The sequence below is a fragment of the Nilaparvata lugens genome, chromosome 2 (assembly GCF_014356525.2).
Source record: "Nilaparvata lugens isolate BPH chromosome 2, ASM1435652v1, whole genome shotgun sequence".
NCBI lineage: Eukaryota > Metazoa > Arthropoda > Insecta > Hemiptera > Delphacidae > Nilaparvata > Nilaparvata lugens.
Genome location: NC_052505.1, coordinates 35,126,758 through 35,146,383, shown reverse-complemented (window position 1 = coordinate 35,146,383; position 19,626 = coordinate 35,126,758). Strand labels below are relative to the sequence as shown.

General features: G+C 35.8%; 1 protein-coding gene across 1 annotated transcript in view; it reads right to left on the bottom strand.

The window, feature by feature from the left end:
* The window catches only part of LOC111043531, a 172,183-nt gene that overhangs the window by 92,216 nt on the left and 60,341 nt on the right, over window positions 1–19,626 (bottom strand). The window contains exon 2 of the mRNA XM_039421095.1: window positions 7,339–7,680. Coding sequence (XP_039277029.1) covers window positions 7,339–7,629 — 291 coding nt within the window. The 5' untranslated portion in view covers window positions 7,630–7,680. The remainder of the gene's footprint in view (window positions 1–7,338; window positions 7,681–19,626) is intronic.

The window sequence follows — 19,626 nt, the reverse complement described above, 5'->3', positions numbered from 1 at the left end:
CACTCTTTAAAAAAAAACGTAACATTGTCCACTCAACTTGCTCTTCTCATGATCCAACTAACAGGTCTAAACATTAATAGCCAATTAGTGAATTCTACGGGTATCATAAATTTTCTTTGAATAATAGGTGAAAGCAATGCATCATTGCTCTTACTATCAATTCGCTCAAAATATCCCTAATCTCTTGAAATCCTTCACCTTCCTAAGAAGTTAGAAATGATCAAACTTCTTAATTTCAAAGAAAAGCCAGGTCACCAAGCCAGGATTAGTCACCATGAGAAGTTTCTTCTTCAAAGTCAAAACGCAAGTAGTAAATATGATACCCGTATCATCGGTTATTTAGAGAAAAATGTAAGTATTTGTGTCCAAGTTAATCTGTTTCATAATTAGAAATTGAAGAAGATTCAAAGTCAAGCAATATGAATTACAACAGTTTAGCCTGGAATTCCAATTCTTGTAATCTAGTACATGTTTGCTACTATGATATTTCTATTCTAATTCATGTCTTCCAGCTATTCTTCTCGGTATCTTGTTTGATACGAAAGCTTGTTATTTTTATGATCAATTCATGCAAGTCATGCACCATTGGTACCCTTACATTGTTGAAGCGAATGGCCAGGATATCAAGACAATTCCGCCGGTTTGCAGGCAGCAAATTCTTGTCGGTGAAGTGCAATCTGTTCCCAGGGATTACAAACGTATGTGTGGTCGGGGTTGAATCATTATCAAGAGCTGCACAATGGAGATGCAATTTCCAGCGAGATGTTTTGTTCACTCAGATAACGCATGCAAATGTCGATTGCATAGCTTGTCTCATCGTTCTTACTTGTATCTCTCTTTCCCTGGGGGATGTCCTTTGCTCTCAAATAGTTAAAGTGGTATACCATAAAGAGGCAAAGTGCGGTATACCATCAGATTACTGAGCTCAAACGATCTGGATTGCGATCATCTTGTGGCTATCAGCCATTGAGTGCTTTACTGCTTGTAAAACAAGCTGGTTCAGTTGTTTATCACCAATCCCTATTTAAGTTCTCTGTAGCAATTTAGTCCCTAGACTTGACACTCCACCTCTCACATACAATAGTTAGCTATTCAATTATTCAATAATTATGTTTATATATATATATATTATATATATATATATATATATATATATATATATATATGTGTATAGCACATAACAGAAAACACTTTAAAGTTTTATAATATAAATATAAACAGGATACACACGACACGGATAGATTAAAAACACTTAAAAACTTACATTTAAACGAAAATTTTCGGGGGCTGGGCCTCCCCTTTATATAAATATATATATATATACAGGGTGTTTCAGAAGTAGTGTCGAGAATTTTAGGGTATTGTACCTGGATGCTAGGAGACTACAAATGTCATATTTGAAGTGTCCAAAACTCAGCGGTTATCCTTATAGCTGCCATTTTGTTTTTTTCACTTAAAAATTTTATCTCAAGAACGAAATGTTGTATTGATCTGAAATTTGGCATGAATATTTATGCTATAAAGACTCAACTATAAAAAATTAAAAAAAATTTTTTCGTTGAAATTTTTCAAAATGGCGGCCATTTTAAATTTTGATGGCGAATATCTCGAAAACCGTCCATTTTACAGAAAATTTACAAGAGACAAAAAGTTAGCAAATGTTTTCACGATTCCAATGATACCTAATTTATTAAGATTGGTCGAAGAATAACAGAGAAATTAATTTTTTTCGTACTGCATGCATGACCACTTTTCACCATTTAAAGATCAATATTAATTTTTTAATTCCAGATGTATTTAAGATGAAGCTTTGAAACTCGGTATGGCTCCATATGGGCAAACAGATGATTTTACAATGGTTTTCAGATGATAATGTTTGTCTTGTAAAAGTATTGTTGTTTCATTAAAAGTAAAGAACCAGATGTAGTGCTTCCTATTTCTTAGTCTCACGTTTCCTAGGTCTTATTTCTATCTTAAATTTCCAGTTTCAATATTTTCTTACGTTGCTTCTACACAAATATTTAATTATTGTAATGGAATTTAGTTCGCTGGAGTACACCGATATTCACTTCATGTATGGAGCAGCTCTTGGCAATGCGACCGAAGCAAGAAGAATGTATGCAGCTGCATTTCCAAACCGCCGTCTCCCTTCCGACAAGGTGTTCACAAGAACTCACAATCGGCTGAGAGAAGTTGGTTCATTTGAACGGAACAGGGTAATTGCTGGTAGGCCTCGAGCAGTTCGAAATGTTGCTTTTGAAGAGGAAGTATTGCAGAAATTTGATTTCAATCCTAGAACGAGTACGAGAGCAGTTGCAAAGCAAATCAATTCAAGTGCTTCTTCTGTGTGGCGTGTACTAAACAAGGAAAGACTTCACCCCTTCCGCTTTCAAAAAGTTCACTCATTGGTTGAACGCGACTATGAGCCAAGAGTAAACTGTGCCCGTTGGTTTCTTCAGCAAGACATTATCCAACCAAATTTTCTAGAAAATGTGTTATTTACCGATGAGTCCAGCTTTACAAGAGAAGGAATCTTCAACTCTCGCAACAGTCACGTCTGGGCCTTAGACAATCCTCATGAGGTCAAAGTGCGTGGTTATCAGCATAGATTTTCGCTGAATGTTTGGACGGGTATCTTAGGTAATCGCATGATTGGACCATACATTCTTCCTAATCGTCTGAATTCTCTCACGTACATTACTTTTTTAAGAGACATACTACCAGAACTTTTGGAAGATGTGCCTCTTGCAAACAGATATAATATTTGGTTTCAACATGATGGTGCCCCTGCTCATTTCGGAAATGTTGTTACGGACTTTCTGAACATGACCTATCGTCAGCGGTGGATTGGGCGGGGTGGACCAGTACCGTGGCCCGCACGTTCACCTGACCTCAACCCTTTAGATTTTTTTTTCTGGGGCCATATGAAAGACCTTGTTTACAGCACGCCAGTAGAAAACGAAGAAGACCTTGTGGCAAGAGTGGTAGCTGCAGCAGGTGCCATTCAAGATGATGAAAATGCTTTTATAGCAGTTCGACGGTCCATGATTGAAAGGTGCAGACTGTGTAATCAAGTTGAAGGACGGCATTTTGAGCAATTGCTGCATTAGTATCAGTGAACCGATTTGAGTGAAATTAATATTTTTCAATGTAAAATAAAATTTGGAGGAAAGTTATTCTTGTATATTTCTGTAATAAGAACGGTTTTCATGAAATTATAAAAAAAATTAATATTGATCTTTAAATGGTGAAAAGTGGTCATGCATGCAGTACGAAAAAAATTAATTTCTCTGTTATTCTTCGACCAATCTTAATAAATTAGGTATCATTGGAATTGTGAAAAAATGTGCTAACTTTTTTGTTTCTTGTAAATTTTCTGTAAAATGGACGGTTTTCGAGATATTCGCCATCAAAAATTTAAAATGGCCGCCATTTTGAAAAATTTCAACGAAAAAATTTTTTTTAATTTTTATAGTTGATTCTTTATAGCATAAATATTCATGCCAAATTTCAGATCAATACAACATTTCGTTCTTGATCGATTTTATTATCATATCATAACTAATATTATGATATTGACTATGTGATAATAGATACAATTCTTCATCAAATTCAATAACTGATAAAAACTTTCTTGAACCGTCATGAAATATTATACAAACCGTCAATGTTTTCCCCAAGTCTGAAAAGATTACTCCAGAGTATAAACTGAATGCCTTTGACACTTAACCTCAATTTATCACTTCCACGCAGGATTTTCTTCCCCATTAACCTCTCGCCATGCTGCTCACTAAACTGTTTCACCTGCGTTTATTACTCGCATCTTTCTTGCATTCTATTCCCCTTCTTTCATTTTCCCCTCTACTTTTCCACCATTCTTCTGCGATATTACATAGCCCCTCCCCCTTCCAACAATCTTTCTGCCATTAGGTCTCGTCTCTCAGTATCTGTGGCCAAATTCCCTCTTTTTATAGCGTTTTGATCTTTTCTGCACTAATACAGAGTGAGCGAGCTCTGAAGCTAGACAATGTGAGTTAGATTCTTCTTGGTTCATACAAAATTTGCTTCTCTGGATCATTCTTCATGCGAGTGAAATTGAACTATTCTCGCTCCATTGTAGCGAGTTACTCACATCCACAGGAATGAATTGTTCACAGCGTAGCAGAAAGAGCACAGAAGGAACACATAATGAAAAATTCTAGAGCTGCTTGTTACGAGAGAAATGCTGGAATTCCATGCTCATAAGCAGGATTAAAGTCCAATTAACTAATGTCGTAGGGTTCTACTTGGTAAGGAGCTCTGGGCTCCCTATGTTATATTACAGACTTGTTTCCGTTCATTGTTCCTCAGACAATGCTTGTTAGCATCCAACCCCTCAGTTGTAGAAAAGACACTAGCAGTATTATAGCCCCTAGCTTTTTCAAGTGGCAAAAATACATTCCTTCTCCACAGCTTGAAATGAATATGCATAATACTTATAATGTGGTCTGTGTGAGTCAGTGCCGTATAATCTGTTCTCCTTGTTTGCTAGAGCTTTTTCATAGAAAAATAAACATTCTATTATACATATTTGACTCCTCCAGTAAATTGACCTTGCAGGATATCACACAAGAAACTCTTGATAATATGAGAGATATTATGCAGGAGTTATAGTGAACAGCTGAGTTGAAAATTAACCTTCGGTTGTGTAAAGGTTTTATTGCTTCCTGAAGTGATAAATTCAAACTTTGTCCGCGGAAATCCAAACTTGAAGGCGTTGTGATATCTTTATGGCAATGAATTGCTAACAGAACAAAATATTATTATTTCACGCAGTTTAGAACAAAGAGTATAAAACCCAGAATACTATTCAGAACTATTAAAGGAAAATCATGTTTATATTATGTTATAATGTAGCCTACAATGGATACCCGTTGAAAAAAAACTAAAGATTTGAGAAGCGTTTAATGTTACCTATTTTTGATTTAACAGATTGATGCAGTTTATGTTTATGAACACTTCTTGAGAATCTTGTGATATTTTTTTCAAATTATTTTGTCCCAATTATATTTGTGGCGGTTCGAAGGACAATTTTAGCGATTGACAACACCACGCTCTGAATAGTCAAGAAAAAATAGTTTTGGTTTCCGAAGAGTAAAGTGAAACATTCAAGACATTCAGGATCATTGACTCATGGATTGTCTCACGATAAATTACGATGAAAATTGATCCTCTCATTGAATCTGATGTTGGCATTCAAGCACTTTTAACGTGAACCGATGTGTTGATGAATGATTTCTAGCCACAATGTTGTTGTAATTCAGGTACTCGACAAGGATACTCCATAAATTTAGCAATAACTTATTGAAACTGACAGGCAGAGTGTTGAGAGGCTGAAACACGATAGTTGTAGGTTGAATGAACCACTTGTTGCACAATATCCATTGGACAGTTTGACCCTACGTGGGCGATCTGAAACTCTCCTAGAGTACTACTAATAATGTTTGGATGGTATTCCACTCTCCTTATTACCAACAGGGACGATCGAAATTTGTCATAATTATTGACACATTTTACGTTAAATCATCAAGTAGCGTTTTACACACTCGATTCGGCCAAATAAAGCGATGGTTTATTGTATGGGATCCATAACAATTTCTAGTTAATGTGATTTTGAAATTATAGTACAGTGTGAAGAGAGAAAATGAAAGCTATTATCCTAGTATTTTATGAAATATTCGAAGCTGTTGAACAGATTCCAAGGACATCTCCTGGTAAACTCAATTCATTTATCTATTTGTCATAAATTTCACCAATAAATTTCGTGTTTCTGATCCAATTTATTTTCGGCAGAAACTCTTTTGTGCGTCCAAATATTCAATAAAAAATCGATCTGTGATGCTTTTACTTTCTCAATAGAATCGAAGAGAATATAATACTTTCAATACTCTCTTCTAATTCTTTTTAAGTATAATACTCTCTTTTTGTTTGTAGTTTATATTTTCCCATGATAGAATAATACAAACATGAATATAATGAATAGGAAACATTATAATTTCCCGTATCACAATAACGTTTTGCCTCGTAAAATTAATTGGAAACTTGGTAGGCTTCATTCAATTTCCTTATTAAGGAAATGTTTTCTGGGTATTCGATAACGTTCTCTTCCATGAATAGAAACATATAAGATTCATCTCAATCATCTGTTGTCTCTGGACCTGAAAAATGCTTCCAATTCGCAACTCCTTGAACAGAAATCAATTCCAGTGAGAATCTCCAGATCTTCAAGTGTGTTTGTTTCGCCCAGAATTCGCCACAAGAGTGTCTTTGCTTGAATTCCGCCCACAGAATAAGTTTAATTCAACGGTGACAGGTCCGTGGGCTTAAGAGATGGCGTTCGGGATTAAGTTTGGTTGAACAGCTTTCACCAAACGTCACAGCAGACATTAAGCCGTACTGCTATTTGTAGAAAGACTCACTCCAAACTATCAGCATTGGCTTGATGGGAAGCATTCTTGTTACTTATAAGGGATGGTGACAATTTAAAGTGAATCTCACTATAGGGAGCCGAGACTAATCTGGCGTATATCCATTAAACACCCCAGCGGCAGCCGCCTCTAATGAATGATTCTCGTTACCAGAATCCTTTTACTGTTATCAACACCAACGATGGATATCCAATAATTGCTCTTCTCCTGAATTTAAATTGCTGATTACAATCAGATCACAGTTTCATGACTAGGGAGGAATTAATCATGTGATTGTTCCTTAACGTTTATTGTTTGAGAGCAAGTATTGAGAATTTTTGAGCAAAATTGAATCTCTCTGAAGGAAGTAATGAGCATTCAGTGAGGTTTTTCTTGAGAATATAAAATGTAAGTACTCACTATTGCTTCTGGAATCTTTGTTATGTCTATTCTACACACAGACCAGTGGTCTTGTAAGGGAAGACCAGTGTCTTGAAGGGAAGACCAGTAGTCTTGTTCCTTGTATATCTTATTTGTAAATGTAACTCTCATTCAGTATGTAACTTCCTGGGAAATAAGCTTAATCTGAATTGATTTGATGTAAGCAATGATATAGAGGGAATATTAAGCAGAATCATACAGAGGTATAGATTGATGGGATAACTAATTCGAACCATTAGTAAATGCGTTCTCAAGAATTGTTCTTGAATTCACGTATGTCCAATGTCGAACCACAGAGGTGTAACAACCTTCACTCATACTTGTACTCGGTTATAAGTCTGGTACATGCCTTGACTTTCAGTCAGCTAGAGATTGATATATTATTATTATATTTTTGATTGATTTATTGAATGAGGTAAACTCAAAAGTGATAATAAAAAGTGCGACCAACCTGTTTGCCAGAGAAAGCCTCGTTGACACTGAAGTGCTCGCGGTTGAGGAGCGTGAACGTAAAGTCGACGTAGACACGCATCGCTTCCGACGTGGTCCTCCATACCAGATAGACTCCAACCACCTTGTCGGTGCGCGAGAACGTGATCGCCCATCGCTGGTGACCGCAGGAGAACTCCTTGCTGGTGACGTCACGCTCAAGGTCACGCGTCACCGACTTTGTCACGACGAACGTGAAGACGTGCGACTGAGCGCGGTCTTGCAGCTTCACGAATCGGTACAGCAGAGCCATCACTCACTCACACACGCGTGCACACACTCACACCTGCACAGGGCCACCCATCTGCAACAACAAACCAACACCATAAATAATGTGAGGAACAAGTGAAAACTTCTTTGTAATAGGAAGGTGATATTCTGATATCCATATCAAAAAGTGACTTCATCTGCCAGAACCACTTGTTCAAACTTGCAAGTAGAAATAACATTAACTTGCAGGAGTATGACAACATGGTTTATTCTTGAATAAATCCATTAAGATCAATTTGTAACATAAGTTATTGGAAATAAGTATGAATTTGAATCAACTTGAATAATAACTTATTTCTCATTTACTTCATTTCATTTCATTTCATTTATTTATCGTCACATTACATCAATTTTTGAGTAACACTCATTTGACTGGTGACGTGTCAATACTAGAACAAAATTATATTTAAAAGACTTAGTTCTAACTTCTTGAAAGTAATATAAATAAATACACTCTATGATGTATCTCATCAAATTCACATGGAAATGAAAGTCACAAAAAGTTAAGTTACACTCTACAGCCCCTTTTCACAAATTAAAATTCGGCAGCAGAGTATAGGGCTTTCTCTACTAGCATTAATCTGACTGTTAGTTTCAATTTGTTCATTGATCTAGATTTCTGATGGCTGCAGGTAATTTATTAAAATAACGTATTCCAGAGTAGAATGGAGTTTTTTTAGAGCTGTGTGCCTATGTACTGGAAAAGCAATGAGACTACTATTACGTGTATTATACCCGTGATTATCTGTGCAGAATTGAAATTTATCTAAATTCTGTTTAACAAAAACCAACAATTGATAGATAAAAATAGATGCTAGCGTTAGAATGTTTAGGTTTTTGAAGAATGCTTTGCAAGAATCTCTTGATCTCAATCCACAAATGACTCTTATTATTTTTTTCTGGATTATAAAAATTTCACCGCTATCAACAGAATTTCCCCAGAAAATGGTTCCATAGCTTAGATATGAGTAGACATATGCGTAGTAGACGGCCAATGGGGTGCTTTTGTCTAGTGAGTGAGAGAGGGTGAGAATTACAAAATAAGCTTGATTTAGTTTTTTGGCAAGGACCTGAATATGCTCCTTCCAAGTAAAACTCTGATCTATTATAAGTCCCAGGAATTTTGTTGAAGAGGACACTTTAACACTGTCTTCAATTATTTGAAGATGTACTCTGTTCACTGCTGTTTGATTACGAGCAGAGCTAAATTGAATAAGATGGCTTTTATTATAGTTTAACGATAGACCGTTTGCTTCAAACCACTTTGACATTGCTGACAGTGCACTTTTCAATTTACTTGCAAGAGTGATGTGATCGGGGCTTGTTGCCAGAGCAGTTGTGTCATCTGCATACATAATTAATCTTATATCAGGTGCAGCACTTGTCAGATCATTAATATATACTAGGAAAAGCAAAGGTCCTAGTAACGATCCTTGAGGGACTCCATTTGGGACTATAGCATATGAAGAAGATTTCGCGGACAATTTATCTCTCACACATTGTTGCCTATTATAAAGGTATGAGCTGAACCATTTTAGAGCGGTGCCATGTATTCCATAATAGCTTAACTTTTTCAGTAATATCTCGTGATTCACACAATCAAAAGCTTTTGACAGGTCACAGAAGATGCTAGCAGCATGTTGCGACCTGTCAATCGCATGCGACATGACCTTGACAAATTCATACATTGCACCTACAATGTCCTTGCTCCTACTGTACCACAATATAGTACACATTATGATGAAATATAGTTAGTATAATTCATTTGTGGGTAACTTCAATCCGATTATGATGTCATATTTTCCCTAAGAATATGATAGGGTACAGTAGTGCAGGAGTGCCCACAGAAAGGAGGTTTGGAGGCAGACTGCGTCCTTGAAATCCCGGGGGGTTGGGAAACTGCTCAAAATGAAAAAAAATTGGGAAAGAAGAGTGGGTTTAGAATGTGTCAGCAGTGTTTAAAATGACTATTGATGACATTTTTGGGAGATCTCAATTCAAGGTGGAGGGGATTGGAGCTGAATTTAATTTTTTTAAATTTGGGGGAGGTGTGTATAGTCGGGACGCCGCCAACCTGTCTCCCCGACAACTAGTCTCCTCGCTATTTTGATCACAGGCGTCAGAAAAACCCCTGGCAAAGTATACCATTGCCATCAACTAGTCTCCCCGACAGTAAATCCCCTGCTGGCAGGGGTGCCTACAGGGGGGGGCGTGACGCCAACGGCGTCATAAAAATTTTTGGGGGGGATTAATTTTAACCTAGAGAACCGATTCTCTCTGACAACTTTTTCTATGCATTCTTTTATTATTATTTGTATTTATTTATGTTTTTATTTATTACTGCTTTGTATTTCCCAACGATGTAAATGATGAGTTCCTACTGGAATAAATTACTTATGATCAGTGTAAGCGCCAGCTTACTGGTTTTTGGAAATCGTATCGAGAATTTCAATTTGAGGATTCTCCCACACTTGGATCAGCTGACAGGCTTTCAACTTGTCAATCAATCGGAAATATTGTCAATATAGATCAACTAGGTAATTGATAGACATCAAACAGTCAGATTGAACATGTACATGCGCATAAACGCAAGAACATTCATCTACAAGAAAATCTAGGGCCGGTTTCCGAGCTCGGGATTTAGCTAAGTTCTAGACTTTAAACAGCTGGAGTAAGAAAATTGTCTTTCCAAAACGGGGCTATAGTCTTGGGGCGTAGCCGCAGTAAATAAATCTTTATTTTTTATGATCTCTATAATTGGAAACGTTTTTTTTAGAGCTGTGTGCCTATGTACTGGAAAAGCAATGAGACTACTATTACGTGTATTATACCCGTGATTATCTGTGCAGAATTGAAATTTATCTAAATTCTGTTTAACAAAAACCAACAATTGATAGATAAAAATAGATGCTAGCGTTAGAATGTTTAGGTTTTGAAGAATGCTTTGCAAGAATCTCTTGATCTCAATCCACAAATGACTTATTATTTTTTTCTGGATTGTAAAAATTTCACCGCTATCAACAGAATTTCCCCAGAAAATGGTTCCATAGCTTAGATATGAGTAGACATATGCGTAGTAGACGGCCAATGGGGTGCTTTTGTCTAGTGAGTGAGAGAGGGTGAGAATTACAAAATAAGCTTGATTTAGTTTTTTGGCAAGGACCTGAATATGCTCCTTCCAAGTAAAACTCTGATCTATTATAAGTCCCAGGAATTTTGTTGAAGAGGACACTTTAACACTGTCTTCAATTATTTGAAGATGTACTCTGTTCACTGCTGTTTGATTACGAGCAGAGCTAAATTGAATAAGATGGCTTTTATTATAGTTTAACGATAGACCGTTTGCTTCAAACCACTTTGACATTGCTGACAGTGCACTTTTCAATTTACTTGCAAGAGTGATGTGATCGGGGCTTGTTGCCAGAGCAGTTGTGTCATCTGCATACATAATTAATCTTATATCAGGTGCAGCACTTGTCAGATCATTAATATATACTAGGAAAAGCAAAGGTCCTAGTAACGATACTTGAGGGACTCCATTTGGGACTATAGCATATGAAGAAGATTTCGCGGACAATTTATCTCTCACACATTGTTGCCTATTATAAAGGTATGAGCTGAACCATTTTAGAGCGGTGCCATGTATTCCATAATAGCTTAACTTTTTCAGTAATATCTCGTGATTCACACAATCAAAAGCTTTTGACAGGTCACAGAAGATGCTAGCAGCATGTTGCGACCTGTCAATCGCATGCGACATGACCTTGACAAATTCATAAATTGCACCTACAATGTCCTTGCTCCTACTGTACCACAATATAGTACACATCATGATGAAATATAGTTAGTATAATTCATTTGTGGGTAACTTCAATCCGATTATGATGTCATATTTTCCCTAAGAATATGATAGGGTACAGTAGTGCAGGAGTGCCCACAGAAAGGAGATTTGGAGGCAGACTGCGTCCTTGAAATCCCGGGGGGTTGGGAAACTGCTCAAAATGAAAAAAAATTGGGAAAGAAGAGTGGGTTTAAAATGTGTCAGCAGTGTTTAAAATGACTATTGACGACATTTTTGGGAGATCTCAATTCAAGGTGGAGGGGATTGAAGCTGAATTTAATTTTTTTAAATTTGGGGGAGGTGTGTATAGTCGGGACGCCGCCAACCTGTCTCCCCGACAACTAGTCTCCTCGCTATTTTGATCACAGGCGTCAGAAAAACCCCTGGCAAAGTATACCATTGCCATCAACTAGTCTCCCCGACAGTAAATCCCCAGCTGGCAGGGGTGCCTACAGTGGGGGGGGGGGCGTGACGCCAACGGCGTCATAAAAATTTTATAAAAATTTTTGGGGGGGATTAATTTTAACCTAGAGAACCGATTCTCTCTGACAATTTTTTCTATGCATTCTTCTATTATTATTTGTATTTATTTATGCTTTTATTTATTACTGCTTTGTATTTCCCATCGATGTAAATGATAAGTTCCTACTGGAATAAATTACTTATGATCAGTGTAAGCGCCAGCTTACTGGTTTTTGGAAATCGTATCGAGAATTTCAATTTGAGGATTCTCCCACACTTGGATCAGCTGACAGGCTTTCAACTTGTCAATCAATCGGCAATATTGTCAATATAGATCAACTAGGTAATTGATAGACATCAAACAGTCAGATTGAACATGTACATGCGCATAAACGCAAGAACATTCATCTACAAGAAAATCTAGGGCCGGTTTCCGAGCTCGGGATTTAGCTAAGTTCTAGACTTTAAACAGCTGGAGTCAGAAAATTGGCTTTCCAAAACGGGGCTATAGTCGTGGGGCGTAGCCGCAGTAAATAAATCTTTATTTTTTATGATCTCTATAATTGGAAACGTTTCTCCTAGATGAAATGAAACATTCCTAAATAATTCAAAATAGCTGAAGCTTCACACTATTATTCTCTTTATTTTATTTTGTGTTAAATTTTCTAGTTTTTCGAAATTTAATTTAAATGTGACTTTCACTATGACTACGACTACGCCCCGTTTTGGAAAGCCAAATTTCTTACTCCAGCTGTTTAAGTCTAGAACTTAGCTAAATCCCGAGCTCGGAAACCGGCCCCTAGTGTTATCCTCGCCAGGAAAAAGACTGAACTACAGCATCCTTGCAAGCAGCAAGCAGTCTCCTCACCTTCCAGCACCGGGCCCAAGAGGAATTCTAACCAGATACCAGATGCTCGGCTACAGTGAGAATAACAGTTCCAGTTGGGGAAATAAGGTACCAGTTAACCGGGGTGACTTTGTCCCAATTTTGGGAAGATGACATTTTAACAGCTTGCAATCAATACTTAAGTTGCAACAAATCTCTTGCAATATTTTTTATTGCACTCTGCAATGTTTTAAGAGTATTTTTCATTTTAAAAAGTTAGTATTTTTCTTAACTTTAACAGAGATATATTTTTTTGAAAATAAGAGACAATGTCAATCAGGTGTTGGGGTGACTTTGTCTCACTTTGAAAAATATATGGAAAAAAGTTAATTTTCAAGAGTTAGACAAAGTGAAACCAACTGTTAACCTTTAAAATGAACAATGACATTAAAAACAAATGAAATCCACTTCGAAAAATCACAAATCATTTATTGAAAAATACAGTATTTCAGTTTCTGCTGCCTAAAAATATTATGGCATGATCGCTCCAACTGCAGAATCAGCAAAAAATAAATATTGAGAACGTATTAATTTTAAGTAAGGTGGATATTTTGTTTTATTGGGTAGAATACATGATATTTTGAATTGTATTTGCATCATATCACAAGTTTTATACTGGGACAAAGTCACCCCAAGTTTAACCTAAGAATTACCTCATTGTATTTAACTAGTAACAGGACCCTAACCAGTTCAACTATGGATATATTGGTATATTCCAATATACCAATTGAAATATAATAAAAAGGCAAAGTATTAACTTATAGGCAAAGTAATAAAGGCAGTTTGTATACAGGGTTTTGTCAAATGACAGATTGGTAGAGTTTGGCGTGTCTCAGTGCTCTATTTTAGGCCCTATTCTCTTCAATATCTATATAAATGATTTGCCGATTAATATTGATGAAAACAGTCTGATGGTTACCTTTTTGCTGATGACTTTGGCTTAAAAATTAATTGCCCATCCGAGTTTGATCTTGAAAGAGAACGAAACCATAGTTATTTTATTCTAAAGGACTGGTGTGCAGCTAATAATGATGACAAAACCTTTGATATAATTCTAAATTTCAGAAAGCAGAAGGATGCTACACCACTCAAGCTTCTAGGTTTTATGATTGATTCATGTCTGTCATGGGAGGCGCACATTGATTTTTTGTCAGTTAAACTCTTCAAAGGCCTGTATATGCTTCGCAGACTATGTGTAACTGTTGATAGGCCTGTGCTGATGAATATCTATTATGCACACATTCAGAGTCTCCTATCATATGGAATTATGCTTTGGGCTAATAGTGTTAAAGCCAATTCAATCTTCGTCCTTCAGAAGAAGGCTATTAGAATCATTTATGTGATTTGCCTTTCAATGCTCATTGTAGACCACATTTCATAGAACTTGGATTGCTGACATTGCCATCACTGTATGTTTTTAATATTTTATGTCATGTACAAAAAATTTGGATAAATATGATACAAACCAACACCATAATTTTAATACACGAAATAGACATAGACTTAAAATTCCGCAATATAGCCATTCCAAATCTCAGAGAAACTGGCATTACATGTCAATAAAAATATATAACTCCACACCAGACAAATTGAAGTTACTAGCATTCACTCAATTTAAAAATAAAATTAAATATGTATTAGTTAATAAATGCTTGTACACAGTTAATGATTTCTTTTCTATAAACTGGGTACCATTTCTCTTATGATATAATGAGTAACTTGTGATCTATGCTTTACATTACTTGTTAATTGTATTTTAAGACTGACTAATGAATAATAGTGATTTAAAAAAGATGTATTTTGACGAAGTCTATGTATTTCTTGTAAATATTGAATGACTAATAAAATTCTATTCTATTCTATTTAAACATAAAATGTGCTCTCCGATATCCTAAGTCTTTTAGAAATAAGTTTTCTAATACGAAGTTTTCCGACAACAAAATCACAAGATGAAGCAAGTAGTTAGGTTTTATCTCGATAATTCAACTAATATATCGTGATTCGACAAGATATCGATTTTAGAACCTCGATAATGATCAGGGCTACGGGTATCAATGTTGAACATCGATTTCGGATAACAGAGATTGGAGATAAACTGATTTGAATATTTTTTCCGCGAGGTGGGACAAAGTCACCTCGGTCGACGGTACGTACTTGAAGCTACAATATTTCGTATTTAGGACTCCTAAAGTTGTAGTTTTTGAGGCGTACAGCCCCAACATTCAGCTTACTAACTTGTTATCCAACAGTCCCACATCCCATTCTCACTTGTTTAACAGGAAGACTCAAAAATAAGGGGGGATCTTCAGTTCATTCGGGGAGGGATTGGCGTCATAGATGTTAGGGGGGGGGGATAGGCACCCCTGCCTGCTGGATAGGCCTATGAGGGGTCTGGTTGTCGTGATCATACCCGACAACTAAGCTCCCCGACAGCTAATACCCTATTGAACATTGAAACCAGCTTGAAGCGGGCGGGGAAGTAGTACAATCACATATACTGTTGTAGACATTCTATGAATTCGATTATTAGAAGAAAAGCTTGTTGGAGTTGTGACTTCTATCACTCCAAACATAAAATTAACAAAATGAACTATTTCTCTTTCCGAATTCAACTGACTTGGAAATGTTCCTTATTGAATTGGCAAGCAGTTTCAGAATGAGATTGTTTGTCTCGCAAGTGATTCCTGCATCTATGCATAGAATATAACATATTTCATCGAGCAAAACTCTGATCTACTGTCTAGTCTTACACTTATTGCATTCAAAACTTCAGATTGAAACTTCATACTCTTATATTTTTGTTTTTTCATGTAATGTGAATTGTAGGAATAATTCTACATTGATTTGTCACTGTTCTCTTTTGAATAACTTTTCTTTTCTTTGAACTTTTTCTTTGAACTTTATTTTCCCAAAAAATATTACAAACAAAGAAAACGAAAAACAATAAGGGAACTTACTTATTGCATTAGAAAGTAACATTGCTGCTAGAATAAATATAATGTCTATTATAAATAATTACGGGTAATATTTGAGGGAAAATGATACCTGCATAGGTTTAAAACCTGTGCGCAGGTAGGTTATTAAAAAAAAGATCAAACATAGACACAAAGAAAATTACAAATGAGTTGATAATTATAACTAACGTAGGTAGGTACCTAAAAAAATAAAAGTGGAAACTTTCCAGAGATGAGGTGAAAGAGATTATAATTATAAAGAAGAAAGCAAGATTATGAATAAAACAAGCATTAGACTAATTGAACAACAAAGTTCGCATGGCTATTTAATAGTCATGCTTATGGAACCTAATGGTTTGCAATTACCAGCGATGACAATAATTATATTTAATTACATTACGGTACTACTATGATACTATAAACAAGTTAACTAAAAAAAGAAGAAATGAAAAGGAGTACTACGAAACTAAACTGACAGAACAAACAAAACAATTGATAAGTTTCTGAAGCAATCAAATGGGTGCAAACTGTTTTTAATCGTAAGCAAGTAACTCAATATATTTTGATTCAAAACTAGGGAGACTATTGAAATAGGAGTTCACTAAGATTATATTCGAGTATATATTTATCCAATTTTTTCCTTTTCCGATATTCATATTAATATTCAGGAAGTCTCGAGGAAGACTGTTCATAAATTTATTTGATACATAGATGAATTGTCGACGACATACGGTACATCAAGCACGGTCCGATCATTATCGTAGATTATGCTAGAAGGTCTTGAGTGCTATATGGGCTCATGCAGGTTGAAATTATTCTTATTTTTCAATATAAAGTGAAGAAGGCTTTTGGTGTACAACTGTCTCAGCGTTAAAACATTGAAATCAATAAAAAGATCGTTACTGGGGTATCGTCTAGGTTTGGATGAAATAGCTCTAATTAAAAACTTTTGAACAACGAATAATTTATTGAAATGAAGATTTCTGGCACCCCCCATGCAATTATTTCGTATTGCAATACTGATTGTCCATAGGCAAAGTATACCAGACGAGCGATTTCCTTATTTTTTAGCATACCAATATTATAGAATTTGTGAATGAGATAACTATTCACTAATTTGTAACTATAATCTTCTGATTAATTATGATTGATCAAAGTTGATCTTGATTCTATAATATAGCATTTTCTTCTAATATGAAATGTAAAGGGTTGTTTGGCAGCGAGTCCTAAGGCCCGCCGCAAAGTAGACCCACGCTAATCCACAAAAAGCAGCCCACGCCGTTGGATGTTTTGTAAACCATTGCTATAGAATTATTCAAAATCAATCAGCTGACAAGTGGAGCCATATGATTTTGGACATACAAGGAAAATCCACCAAGTCATAGCCACCTCTAATACAGTACCTCTTTTTAACATCAATCATAATTTCCTTATAGTGATTTTTCACAAAATAGTTTCGTGCTTGGTTGTCGGGTTCGGTGACAACAACCAAGCTCCTTGCATGCTAGCGTCAACTAGTCTCCCCGACAGTAAATCCCCTACTGGTTCAGAGGGGACTAGTTGTCGGGACAGTAGACGACAACTAAGCTCATCGGACGCTGACGACAACTAGTCTCCCCGTCATTAAAGCCAATACCTACTATTACTAGAAGTAATAGTAGGTATTGGTAAAGCTCCTCTCTCAGGAACTCAGTTGACGCCGTCAGGAAATCCCCTCGAATGTGGTTTTAAAAGGAGCTTCACTGTCGGGGAGACTAGTTGGCGCGTTCCCCTATAGTCTTGGGAGCAGTGGGCTCTGTGAAAATTCCAGTATATTGAGGTATAGTGTAATATTGAATGAAAAAGACTAAGAAATTGTCAAAAAACCACTGATTTATTGATAATTAGAAAGACCGGTTTCGGTTATTACACCATTGTCAATCTCTGATAAACTAAAACTAAATACAAGAGCAGCAGAATTTATACTAGTAGGCGAGTACTGCTATTGGTAGAGGGCATGAACGCCTGCCATTGGCCTAGCTAGACAGTCTTCTCCCCCTAACGGTGTGACAAAATGGCGGCTTAAGCAACAGAATCGCCATGATAATAAAATTTACTTTTTAGTACAAAATAAAAACCAAGAAAACAAATGTGGAAGATAATAAAACAAATATGTAAATGGAAAAACTATTGACTAATGTATGCTTACATGTTTATGATAAAACTAAATTCGTAGTGTTTTATCATAAACATGTAAGCATACATTAGTCAATAGTTTTTCCATTTACATATTTGTTTTATTATCTTCCACATTTGTTTTCTTGGTTTTTATTTTGTACTAAAAAGTAAATTTTATTACTAAAAAGTAAATTTTATTATCATGGCGATTCTGTTGCTTAAGCCGCCATTTTGTCACACCGTTAGGGGGAGGAGACTGTCTAGCTAGGCCAATGGCAGGCGTTCATGCCCTCGACCAATAGCAGTACTCGCCTACTAGTATAAATTCTGCTGCTCTTGTATTAAGTTTTAGTTCATCAGAGATTGACAATGGTGTAATAACCGAAACCGGTCTTTCTAATTATCAATAAATCAGTGGTTTTTTGACAATTTCTTAGTCTTTTTCATTCAATATGAATAATTACCACAATATTAACTTCTCAACTACACAAAAAGTATAATGTAATATTTCATTTCAGAAAAATTCTGTACATATAACTCCCAATATTCAAATGAAATAGATCTTCAAAAATGTTTTCAATTTTTAACAACATGAGGATAAAAACTCGAAAATCATCCCTTTTTGACGTTCTTGCCAAAAGCATACCCAACGTCAGGTCAATCCGTTGGAAATTATTATTTCTATCGTCTCATTCCGAAGATTCATCGGGAGCGGAAATTGAGTGAGATGCCTCCAGCCTTCTCAATCAATGGCAGAAAATGCGAGTTTGATTAATATCGACTTCATCAGTTTCCCAATCCTATATAATCCTGGCAAGAGATGATGTATTGAGTGAGTTCGAATATACGGTCGCTCACAGCAACCAAAAAAATACAGCAACGTGAGAAGGAAACCAACGAGTGTGAGATGAAAAATCGCTAGGAGACCTTTAACTCTCTTTAGTCTGATTATTTCGCAGTGCTCAAAACCAATAAAGAGAAACTTCTTAATCTAATAACTCCTTTTCCATCCGATGGAGTAAAATGATTTTGTAGTTTATTCTGATAAGAACTGTTATCGAGTTTTTGAAACTAGATCTAGTTTTGAAAAATATGATGTAAGATTATGGATAGATGATGAAGAATCATCAGGATCCTCTCAGGTTTATAAGGCCTAGAGCTGATGTGAGCAATGAGCATCACCCTCAGCAGGAAAAAGTAATGAACAACGAATGTTGTTTCTCTTTTCTGTGCTAATACTCAACAATATTATGTATTCCATTGCAATTTAATTCACTTCACATCTCATTCCAATCTATAAATACCGTACATCAATTTTACAGAGTTAAAAACTATTAACAAATTTCCATAAATCAGCATACGCTGAATTTGTTTTTAGAAATTTATAACTCATTTACAAATCAGTTTGAACTCGTATGCTCTGCTGTTGATGAATTGTTGACAAAAATGATCAGGTATACAGTCTTTGAATAACTGATTGGAGAAAGTAGTTGCATATATAGCAGCAATGCTAGTCTGTCTATAGAAGAAACTTCTTTATAAACTAGATTTTTAAAACATTTCAACAGAAAATAAATGACCCAATTTCAAATCTTCAACATCATTGATTAATTAAAAAATTTAATGTATGTCATTGAATTTCTTTCAGTCGTATTGACATCATATCATAATATTCTGTAC